General features: G+C 47.5%; 1 protein-coding gene across 1 annotated transcript; it reads right to left on the minus strand.

Moving 5' to 3' along the window:
* Positions 1-777: 777 nt before the first annotated feature.
* LOC310861356 (threonine--tRNA ligase 2, cytoplasmic-like) lies at positions 778-2877 on the minus strand (the record flags this gene model as incomplete). Its single annotated transcript, XM_083768774.1, has 1 exon — positions 778-2877. One exon carries the CDS (start codon positions 2875-2877, stop codon positions 778-780), a length of 2100 nt encoding a protein of 699 aa, XP_083624900.1.
* Positions 2878-12345: the final 9468 nt, after the last annotated feature.

Below are 12345 nucleotides of genomic sequence, written 5' to 3' on the forward strand. Positions count from 1 at the left end.
CCGACAATGACCACCCAGCCAGATATTACCCCTTACGTAACTGCCTGTAGTAATAATAATGGCCTACAGAGCAGTGAGAGCACTAATCCAAGGAGCAGTGCCCTGTAGGCCATGGGTGTAGCTAGCCAGTTAATGGTATACACCCAAAAAATGGCCGCACCCAGGGCACCATTCTGTGGATTTGTCTATAGGTTCTTGGTTTATAATTTATTGATACAGACACACTGTGCATACATATACTTACATACATACAGTAACAGTACATACTGTAGCCTCACTTTGATAGTCTTAACAATCTGTTCGTGGTTTGTAACCGACTTAACCCTTTGATTGCCAGCCCTAATAGCAGCTGATTGTAGCTTTGGCCAGCTGAGGTCTATTCCTAATGTCCAGCAATATATGAATGTCTCATTTTAAAGCTGCAAGTCTCTATTTTACACAGAAAAAATAATTATGTTTCTAGCATCTACCGTTGTTTACATTACACATTTGCCGGGATTTGATCAACCCCGGCTGGGTCGCCTGAGTGAGGGGTTTGATGTAGGTAGATCCGAAACCCCGTTGACCTCAGCAAACATCACTGAGGATACGTCCCAGTAGCATCGATGCAATGTATTTTTAGTTATTGTTTGAGTGAAAAGGGCCCTTTTTTCACATAACACTGTGTGATATGACTACAGTGACATGCAATAGCTCAAAATGAGGCACAGAACCGTGTCGAGTGGAAGTGTCAGGTTCCACACAGGAACAAGAGGTCAGGGTTCTTGGGTCGCACAGTCAGAAGTCCTCCCGGTTGCTCCTGGAGTCTCGGAGGTGTGTGAGCGCTCCCAGCACCTCCTCCCTGCTCCTCCTGCCCAGATGCTGACCTCCTCGGCACCTAACGCTCAGTGTGTCACTCGCACGCTCCTTCTCCCCGACCACCAGTATGTAGTTGTACTGGGCCAACTGGGCTGAGCGGATCTTCCTGTTTAAGGTGGCGTGATCTTCATTCACACTGACCATGAAGCCGGCTTCACGGAAGTCCCGGACCACCTGCTGGGCATAAGGCTCACTGTCACCCCCTACAGGAAGAACCATCACCTGCGCTGGAGATAACCACAGCGGCCATTTCCCTCCAAAGTGTTCGGCCAGTATGGCGATCATCCTCTCCACTGATCCCAGTACGGCTCTGTGGATCATCACCGGTCTGTGGTTCTGTCCATCTGGTCCAACATACTGTAGATCAAATCTGATTGGCAGCTGGAAGTCCAATTGGATGGTGGCACACTGATGCTGTCGACCAATGGCGTCGCTGATCTGGATGTCAATCTTTGGCCCATAGAAGGCTCCGCCTCCTGGATTCAACTCCCAGTGTTCCCCAAACGCCTGGAGACTCCTCTCCAACTGCCGTTCGGCAGTGTTCCAGAGCTCCTCCTCCCCTAGACAGGGTGTAGGTCGGGTGGACAGCAGACAGTGGAAGGAGAACCCAAACGTCTGGTACACACTCCTCACAAAGTCCAGGCAGCCAGACATCTCCTCTTCTAGCTGCTCTGGCGTGCAGAAGATGTGTGCGTCGTCCTGACAGAACCTGCGGACCCGAGTGAGGCCGGTCAGCGCTCCAGACAGCTCGTTCCTGTGGAGAACTCCGAAGTCCGCCCAGCGGAGAGGAAGCTCCCTCCACGACCTCACGTCCTGCTCAAACATCACACAGTGTGCAGGACAGTTCATAGGCTTCAGGGCGTATGTGTGACTGTCCTGGCTTGCCACGGTGAACATGTCGTCGCAGTAATGCTCCCAGTGACCTGAACGCTCCCACAATGCCTTGCTGTACAGGGTCGGGGTCACGACCTCCTGGAAGCCCCGCCTCTTATATTCACTCTTCATCAGGTCAGTCAGTTTATTGTAAATATGAGCTCCTTTGGGCAGAAAGAAGCAGCTTCCAGGACTGACGTCGTTGAAGAAGAACAGATCCTGGTCCTTGCCGATGCGCCTGTGGTCCCTCCTCCTCGCCTCCTCCTTCTGCTCCTCCCACTCCTTCATCTCCCAATCGCCCGGAAACGCCACGCCCAGCAGGCGCATCACACCCGACGTCTGTGGCTGATTGGCTAAGGTCACGGGAGACACCTGTAACATTTTGAAGACCTTGACGAGGCCGGTGTGAGGAAGAAGAGGTCCATTACACACTCCTACACTGTCTCCACATCTGTACACTGTCACACTGGGCCCAATCATCTGCTCTCCAATGAGCTGAAGTCTCAGCTTGTTGCTCGGGAACAGCTGCTTGACGTCGTGCGTCTGGAGCTCCACAGTGGAGAGGACAGGTCTGAGAGACGCAGCCTCCTTACATCTGTCCTCCAGCTCCGCCAGAGAGACAGTGCTGTTGTCCAGCATATGGTCACAGTAGAGGCCGGACTCCGTCACTCCCGCCCTGCACAGCTGGGCACCCAGCGACGCCTCCAGCACGCCTCCCAGCACGCACCCCGCCGTCCTCCACAACGCCTGTTTGCCCTCAATTGTGGTGAAGTCCAGAAGCTGCAGTTCGCAGTCTCCCTCTAGGGGATGCAGGAGTCCACACAGTTCGCCGTTCACTCTGCTCACCAGTGCTCCTTTCACCCGCATGCTCTGTGCCACGAGGAGAGGCGTGGTCACGCCAGCTCGGCCCTCTACCGTCCTGCCATCAGCCAATCGGATGCTGAGGGGCCTCTCGGTAGCTCCGCCTCTCGTCTTGTCGGCCCGTTTCTCCCTGAGAGACTCGAAGAGCCGCAGGCGATCAGACACAACAGAAGACACCTGCAACTGGCTGTAGGCTCTGTGCACGTGCAGCAGCGCCCCGCTCGCTTTACATCTGAACAGAACGGTCACGAGCATCCTAACAGGACCGGTTACCATGGCAACCATCCTGCAATAACATTATCATTAATAATAATAATAGCATAATAACATCATCATATCATCACTGTCTCTCCTTCACTGCGACGCGCCATAATGCCGGAACCAGACTGACTGACTGACTCAATCCCCACATCTACCAATCACACTAAGTAATAATTAGTAACTAACTCAATAATGACATCATTAATCATCATTACATTGTATATGCTTCTCAGCTTTACGCAAACACATTACAAAATTAAAGCACCAGTGAATGCCACAAAATAAAACACAGTTGGACAAATATTTACCCATATATGGACATGCCTGACATCACACCACTGACATCATAGTATTGATGTCATACTGTAGTACTGATGTCATAGACTAGCCTCCAAGCCCTGTGACGAGTGCCGACAAACAGTTGGTGCATCACTACACAAACGTCACCGAGAGCATGTTCCGCATGGCATATTTAAACACGGCAGTGAGCCCAGTGTCTCTGATGTCATGGACACTGGGCTCACTTACTTCCTGGACTACAGTCTCAGTAAGACAGCCCTCCCCTATCTACAAGGAGGAGCAGTGCACCAAATCATTATGGGAATTGTAGTCCATTGAAGAACAGGTGACACTTACTGTTCTCCTCTGTGGCAAAGAGGTCTGCCACTGGGGCCCCGAACCTGTCCCATAGTTGCGGGTGAAGAGACCAGTCCGTGTACTGGAGTGGCCCCCTGCCTTGATCAAGAGGTGCTCGTCGCACCACAGCACCAGTTGCTTTGCCAGAGCATGCAAGGTTGGGGACCGTAGCCCGCCCTGCTTGTTGATATAACATACCGTCGTTGTGTTGTCTGATCTTACAAGAACGTGGCAACCTTTGACGTAGCATTTGAAGTGGTGTAGCGCCAGCAGCTCCAGGTAGTTGATGTGGAAAGACACGTGAGTGACTCTGGTCCCACACTCTGCTGGCCGCCATACCCTGAAGCGTGGCACCCCAGCTTGACGTCGTGGGACCCCCACCACTCAGCTCTGCACTTATTTTTTTAGTTCTACTGTATCTCACTACTAGAACTTTCTATGAACTATAACCCTGCACTTATTTCCCTGCACGGTGTCTTATGTCTGTTGGTATTCGTGAACAAACAATTGAATGCACTCATGTTATGTCAAAGCAAATTCCTATGTGTGTATACACAAATGGCAAATAAAGGTATCAGAATCTGAATATGCCTGAATGGCAGTGATATCACTAATAGACAAGTTTGGAGCAACCGGTGCAGAAGAGTAAAATGATTAGTTTTTAAATGAGGCATATTACAAGGTTAAAATGTTGGAATGGTCCATTAATTATGTTTCCCTATTAAACTTCTCTAGAAGGTGAAACACCAAGATCCGGACAAGGGCACATCCCTGGGATGTGGTGATATGTCTCGTCAAGGTCCCTCACAACCGGCTGTCCGTCTGGGAACGTTGTAAGAATCTGACGGACATCCTTGTGTTGTGAGCTTGTTGAGCACCATTTTCTTTTTCATGCAAAGCAGCCAAATTTATAAGGCTTAAAGGGTAATAAAGCGGAACTTACAAACGTAGGAATTATGTGTATTGTCTGAATCAGCATAAGGGGTTGGTGTTCAGGTGGAGCCAGGGGTTCAGGTGGGGTTAGGGCATCAGGTGCGGCCGATACCTCCATGGGGGTTTCGGGAGTGGCAGGAGGTGTGGCATCAGAGGCTGTAGCTTGTGCATCAGGTGCAGGCACCGGTCCAATCTATACAGAAGACCAAGGTTAATATAATAAATGTAGGACAAAGAATAGAGCACCAAAGTCTTATGTAAATGACGCATCCTACCTGGTTCACGTTGTTCTCTACCCCCCCCCCCCCCCCTTAATTAGCTACATTTTTGCCAGAAACAGACTATCAAATATAACTGACTGACTATCTAAACGACTATTCTACATAGATACAAACTTCTACAAACCAGGGGATGAGAGAGTGACGTCAGGACTTCAGTACTCTATTGGAATCCCCAATAGAGGATATTACGACCTTTGACCCTATATGGGGTCTTGGCTCCAAAGGAGTAATATATGTTGTGGCTGTCAAGGATCACAAACCAGTTCAGGCAAAAAGGTGTACATTTATTGAAAATCTTCACAAAATTCACAATAACAGGGCAAGCATGTATATGTAGCTTCAGGGTGGCCAACGCTAAAAATAACAAACAAAACACCCCCCAACCCTACCTAGAAAAGAAACAATCCTAAACTACACCAAAAAGAAAATTACAATCTAGGCTCCCTGACTAAACATTAAACAATGGGTCAAAACTGGGGCACCAAAATAAATAGCCTTACCATACAGCTTCCCTGGGGTTTGGGATACTTGGACAGTGGTTATGAGTTGAGTTGATTACTAGTAACTGTGGCTAACAACCTTGTCAGACTAACAACTTTGTCAGACTAGTAACTTTGTCAGACTAGTAACTTTATCTGACTAATTATGCTTTCATTGGGAAAACAAAAGAACAGGGTCTCAGCAGCAGTGTTTGCATGAGGTGTTGATACAATGGCAGAAGAGGGCTTGTGGGCTGTTCTCTCTCTCCTTTTATAGTGGGTGGTGACGAGGCCCAGGTGTGTACCAATCTCCACGACACGCCTCCAATCCCTACGGCCACTCCCACCATCCATCATCAACACTGGAAAACACTAAGAGTGTATTATGCACAGACCAGAACAACACTAGGGCCACATAGGACCGTAACAGAGGACCCTTTTGAAGACAACCAAATGATATGTGGACAAGGGCTTCACCTTATACAAACATTAAGTGATTAAACAAAAAAAGTACTTACAGTACAACTTATCACTCATTGAAAGAATGCCAGTAGTCCCAGTAATCACGTCATCCCAGTAGTCACGGCATCCCATCATTCCAGTAGTACCTTCAATCTATCCCAGAAGTCAAGTGGTTCTTCCTACCCGGTAAATACTGATAATTTTCAATCGATGGACACTTTAAGCAGCAAAACTAAACTAATATGGGGGTAATGTCAAAATAGGCCTTTTCAACATACAAGCCAGTCAAAATACTATTTACAGTCACACACAAAACTACACACACACACACACACCTGGTGGCAGTTAGGTGATTCTAAAAATGTCTGTAGCGCAACGAAAATGTATAAACTGTCATCCTCTACATCCTCTCTGTACGACTTGGCTGCATGGAGGGGATGGTGATCAAGCAGATATCTTACATCTACCGCTACCAACACCTGAGTGGGAATGACACTGTATGCATATAAATGCCTATCAAACCACTGTGTATCCCACTTCTTTACAACAAGTTTTATTGTTGGTGTGGGTGACATTTGCTCCAGTAGTAGAACTGATTCTATGACACCAAATTGAGGCTCTCCATCTGGATCATAGGACAGGAATACACTCATGCCTGCTCTATAGTCAATTCCCTTAAATGTAACCCAGGCTGGCACATACACTTCACTGAAAAGGGGAATACCTTCTAGCCCACTTTGGATCCTGTCATTAATGTTGACCAGAACTGTACTTTGCCCTGGACCAACTTCTGTATTGTGACACAGGATAGTTCCGAAATGCCATGGTTTTACAAATGTTTCTAAAGTTGCAGGTTACATTGCTAACCTGTTTGTCGCGCTTCAAATCTCATTGCCCAGAACTGCTTCAACGGTCCAAGTTTTTGAATGATTCGTGGGTAGTGGACCATAAAATGTTGCTTTGGCCGTAAATGTAGATGAGGATATAGCTCTAGGAAGAGGGAGTGATGGTCTTCTATGATTTTGCCCAAGTGCAGTGTTGCTGCTACTGTAATTGAAGGGGAAAAGATAAACTCCATGCAATGGAGTAGGAGGAGTAGAAGTTCACAATGCTTGCTATCTAAGGGGACAAGATCACCTATCATGGTTGGTAGTAGTCTATTTAGGCACCACATTTGAGATGCTGACTGATGCATGGAGCCTTCAGGATTTTTGAGATCATTCCTGCTTATGACAGAAGGCTTGTTAGACTTATCACTAAATCCATAGTCAAAGCTTGTGATTCTGTTATTCAGCTGTTGTAGTGTGAGATGCTTTTGGTCGATTAGTGAATTCAACACAAGTTTGACTTCGTACGGCCCTGCCCCCTCCAGTAAATCATGCATTATGTCCACTGACACATTGTCTGACACATGATAAAAAGACAACATGTTCAAGACACTGTCCATTTTCAGGCCTGTCTGGGAGGCGTTGGCTGTAAGTAAATCTGCCTCATAACTATTGCGACCACGCAAAAGTCCAGGATCTTCAAGCGTCAGAGAATGTTTGCTTTGCAAAACCGACATGCATAATTGGCAACGAAGGATACAACGTAGCCAAGAACACTATGGACGCCCAAATTGTCTCCAACTACTTGGAGCACTGCGAACTTGACAACACCTTGATAGTTGGGGGTATTAACAAGGATGCCATCCCTCTCTAAATCCATGATCTCTTCTACAATAGGGCGTAGGATTGCATCAATGGTATGGTGTGCTGCGTCATCAGATTTGTACACAGCTAAAAGGAACTGTGACTGCAAGGTAATAGCAACTCTGGAGGCAAGCTCTTCAAAATTAAATAAATAAGTCCCAACTTTTGAATCCCAGTTTTAGCACCAAGGGGATTTACTACCTCCACAACATCCTGGTAAATCAAAATTGGGATTGAAACCGTTTGAGTCATTCCGAAATAAGGAATGCGTTTTACAGAACTCCCCATCAAAAACATCCTGAATCACATCACCCTCCCTGCGCTGCCAATCCAGCATAGACTGTAGAATCTTGGTCATAAGGCTCTTTAACGGTATACGATAAAATTAATCATGAACACCAATTTGCTGGACGATGCTGTTGATTGAACATAGGTAACCCCTCACAATATCTCCTCAACTGGCTGAACAACGTTTCCAGTTGTAGCAAACTATTTCATCTGTTAATAATGTATAATCGGACTGCATCCCTCTGAAAGGATCAGCTAATTCTGTGAACTCCACCTCAAGCTCTTGTACCTCGTTGCTTTGATCAAGACCAAACGTACGAAATACAGACATGGTCTTTGATTGCAGTCAGCTGACAATATCTAATATAATATAATTAAATTAGAGGTATGCTGAACCACAAAGTTTAGGTTTGAGAATGTCATAGAAGATTTAGATCTAAGATGGGCTAAAAAGAGGGCCACTCGATTAGTAATGGACTCTGGTTCTAGTTCATCCCAATCCTCACCAACTTCCTCATCTCCCTGTTCTGGCTCCATGTCAGCATTTCAACAGGTGGGGCTGGACCTACAGGTGGGGGCCGTGGGGCTGGGCCTTCAAGGGGGTCATCAAGAGTATTTCTATCTCCATGCTCCTTTTCCAAGTGTCTTCTATAAGACCATATGTAACCAAATGTCCGACCACAACCACTTTCACTACACTGAAAATGTGTTGATACAGAGTTGACATGGTGTACAGACCGTAAATGCACGAGAAGACCCTTGATACCCCCTGAAATTAGCTTTTGGCATTTGAAGCAAGTGTATGCCATCTTCCCGAAATAAACTATTTACTTACAAGTTCTCTAAAGAAAATTAGAAACCTAGGGCCTGCTCTCGGGATCAGCTAGCTGTTTGATGGTGGAATCATCTAACAGAAAGAAACTGTCCTGATCAATCCCCTCGTCTGAAAAAACAGACAAATTATTCTTCCAACAGAGGAACAGAAATAAAAATAGAGCTCATGGGTTTAATCTGTAGTAATCTACCTGCAATGATGAGGACCAACACAGATGATTGAAATTAATTAATTACTTCTACTGCAAATGATTACCCTCAGCAAAGCTAATCAGACACATTCCATCACCTGGTTTTGGTCCTCAACATGACAGGTTAGAGCAGTGGTTCTCAACCTGTGGGTCGGGACCCCCCACATATTGTGAAACTGTTGCGAGGCGTTGTGAGCTATAGTCTATTTTCACAATATGTATCCGTAAAGAAGTCAAACAAATGGGGGGGTCCACACTCCATTTGGGGGGGGGGGGGGGGGGGGGGATCTCATCGATCTGTCCGTCACCCCCGGCCCCTCCTCTCCCCCCTAGTGCAGCGCTACGTCACATCATTTAGAGCGACGCCCACCCGAAAGGGTTGACTCCCATTTTTAGACCAGAGCGGCCAATGCGTTCCTCCAGGCTTTCAATTTTTGCACCAACAAAGTGAAAGCCTGGTACCGAGGCTATGTGTTATTAACAAACAGACCAAATTTGAATGATGGATGAAATACAATGCAATATTTTCTGGCCTCTCTGGCAAGGACTGTAGGGGCGTGTCCATTGTACAGTTCGCGGGAAATATCTCTCCCCGTTTCGTCCAAACGTTCTGTCAACAAGCTTTCCTCACGGACTGTACTCGTTTCAATGAAGTTGCTCTCTGGTCGCTAGTGTGCCACGTGCAGTGTTGGGGAAGTTACTTTGAAAGCGTAGCTTGTAAAGCTACAAGTAGCTCACCATGGCAGTAGCTTGATCAAGCTACATAGCTACCCCTGGAGAAATGTAGCTTGTAAAGCTACAGCTACATAGGAAAAAGTAGCTCAGCTACTTTTTATTTTTCAGCGTTAAATTGAGAATGTACATGCGGGAGACCCCTCCTCCCCTCTGGGAGACCCCTCCTCCCCTCTACCCCTGCTCCCCCCCTGCTCCCCTCTGGGAGACCCCTCCCACCCTGCTCCCCTCTGGGAGACCCCTCCTCCCCTCTGGGAGACCCCTCCTCCCCCTGCTCCCCTCTGGGAGACCCCTCCCACCCTGCTCCCCTCTGGGATACCCCTCCCACACTGCTCCTCACCCTGCTCCCCTCTGGGAGACCCCTCCACCTCCCCATATGTGCCCTCTCCCTACGCTCATTCTGTAGCTCCGAGATGAGGTCACACACTGGGCCCCTCCCACCACGTTTCAGAAACGGCGCAAGTTTCCGCAAACATCGTTTCTTATCCTTACTAGACCATTAATCCAAAACGTGTAGGGCCGATGCAGGTTTACACTAATTCAAACTTAGGATCGGCCCAGAAAATCCAACTCGCCATTTGAACTGAGCCTTTACGTCCCGTCTTTTGTCAGTTGCTTCCATGTTTATCAAGGAAGTGTGCGTGTGCATGTCGAGTGAACTGAAGTCGGTTGGAAATATTCGACCAGGGGAGGCACTAAAGCTTTTAAACTTCCTTGATAAACATGGAAGCGACTGACAAAAGACGGGACGTAAGGGCTCAGTTCAAATGGCGAGTTGGATTTTCTGGGCCGATCCTAAGTTTGAATTAGTGTAAACCTGCATCGGCCCTACACGTTTTGGATTAATGGTCTGGTAAGGATAAGAAACGATGTTTGCGGAAACACCGGAAACGCGGTGGGAGGGGCCCAGTGTGTGACCTCATCTCGGAGCTACAGAATGAGCGTAGGGAGAGGACACATATGGGGCTAGCCACGTGTGTGTGTTGACAGTGTGTGAGTGTGTGTGTGTGTGTGTGCGTGCGTGCGCGTGTCTAAGCCACGCCCATTCGCGTAAGACAACAAGCTATTCTCGTTTCGCCCGGTCTTTTGAAAAAGAGAAACATGTATCATGTGCCAAATAGTTCCATCGGCAATTTACAGCCATACATGTTTGAGCCACCAGAACCAGAGGAACCAGAGGAACCTCAAACTCAACCTCAAGGAGAATGGTGGGTTATTTCCCCCCATACTCTACTCTAATATTCTACCACTGTCAACGAATTGAACAAGCACTGGTCCGGAGTGCATACCCTATGGCTATGCTATTTATAAGTAGCATTGAACAAAAAACATTGTCATTTTAACAGTTAATTTTTTTTGTATAAATCAAACTGGCAGCCAGCCATCATGTTTTTAGTTCTGTTGCTATAGCCTAGCAGAACATTTTGCAACAAAATATTATGCTCTGAACTGTAACTTTACTGTATGACTCCAAGTTTAGTTCAATGGTTGACAAAATATATAATCCAACTGAAGGGCAATCCACACCAATGCAACTGCCATTTCATTTCATTTTTTTCATTGTTTGTAATAGTATACCGACATGATGCTAGGTTGAGAGACAGCGAAATTCCTTCACGACGGACGACGTACGTCGCGACGTATATTTTTCCGTCGCAACGTATATTCGAGTACGTCCTGGCGTAAATATCAATTCGTCCCGGCAGAACGGACTCGTCGCGGCTATATCTACCCGTTTGCGACGTAATATGTTGGCTATTATTTTCCGTCGCGACATAACGGGACTCGTCACGGCTATATCTACCCGTTGTGGCGTGAGCTGGACTCGTCGCGACAGAACGTGACTCGTCGCGGCTATATCTACCCGTTTGCGACGTAGCCTAATAGGTTGACTTTGTTATATGCCCGGTGCGCGGTGCCCTGCGCGGTGCCCTGCGCTGCCCTACGCCCACCGCGTGCACCTTGCCGGTCCGCCCTGCGCCCTGTGGCCTGGCACGTGTGCACGTGTGCCAGGCCACCGCGTGCACCTTGCCGGTCCGTGGAGCCCTTCGCCGTCCCCAGGCGACCCTGCGTTCCAGAGCTGTCACCCATGCCCACCGAAAATAGCTGATCTACCAGCTCCTATACGGGATGGCCCGACCCGCGTCTGTGGACCCCTGGGGATCACGGTAGTCCACGGGGGTCCGTCTGTGTGTGTGTGTGTGTGTGTGTGTGTGTGTGTGTGTGTGTGTGTGTGTGTGTGTGTGTGTGTGTGTGTGTGTGTGTGTTCTGCGCAGCCCCGTGCGCCTTGTGGATCAGAGCGCACGGGGGTTAATGATAATACCCCCGGGCGGTACGGGTCCCCGTGGACCCTTGGGGATCAAGGGGGGCCACGGGTGTCCACGTTTGCGGAGACGCTGCCTTCATATTAGCCTATACTTTAATAACAAGCAGCTGATCTACAATTGACAATTTGACATGTCATTGCGTCGTATTCTGTCTGTCTTTCACGCACGCACGCAGACATGTCACAGACCACCACATAACCATATTTGTATGGCCATATCGTTTATAGGCCTTATAGCTGAATAGCGCCGGCCGTCGGGGGTTCATTTGGTTCCACTTCCAACCGTCCCATTATGGTCAACACTTATGATATGCTATTGCATTCTTCCAACTAAAGATTTAAATATTAATCTGGCAGCTCCGAAAATAGCAGAAGATGTAATGCAGTAAATGACATGGCACGGACTGGCTCAGAAAATCTCCCTGCATCATTATAAACCAGGCCTATACTGAAGGCAATTGAATTCCATTACGTTTGTTTCAATCAACTGAACTAGACCAATAAAATAGTAGGCTAGTATTTATGTTTTTCGTTAATAATAATACTGCTAATTATTATTGAACGGTAAGTACGCTGGTATGTACGCTATGGTACACTATAAGCTTGTATATCTGTTTATTTTAAGCATGCCGCCGCATT

The sequence above is a fragment of the Protomyctophum parallelum genome (genome assembly GCF_964188405.1).
Source record: "Protomyctophum parallelum genome assembly, chromosome: 7".
Classification (NCBI taxonomy): domain Eukaryota; kingdom Metazoa; phylum Chordata; class Actinopteri; order Myctophiformes; family Myctophidae; genus Protomyctophum; species Protomyctophum parallelum.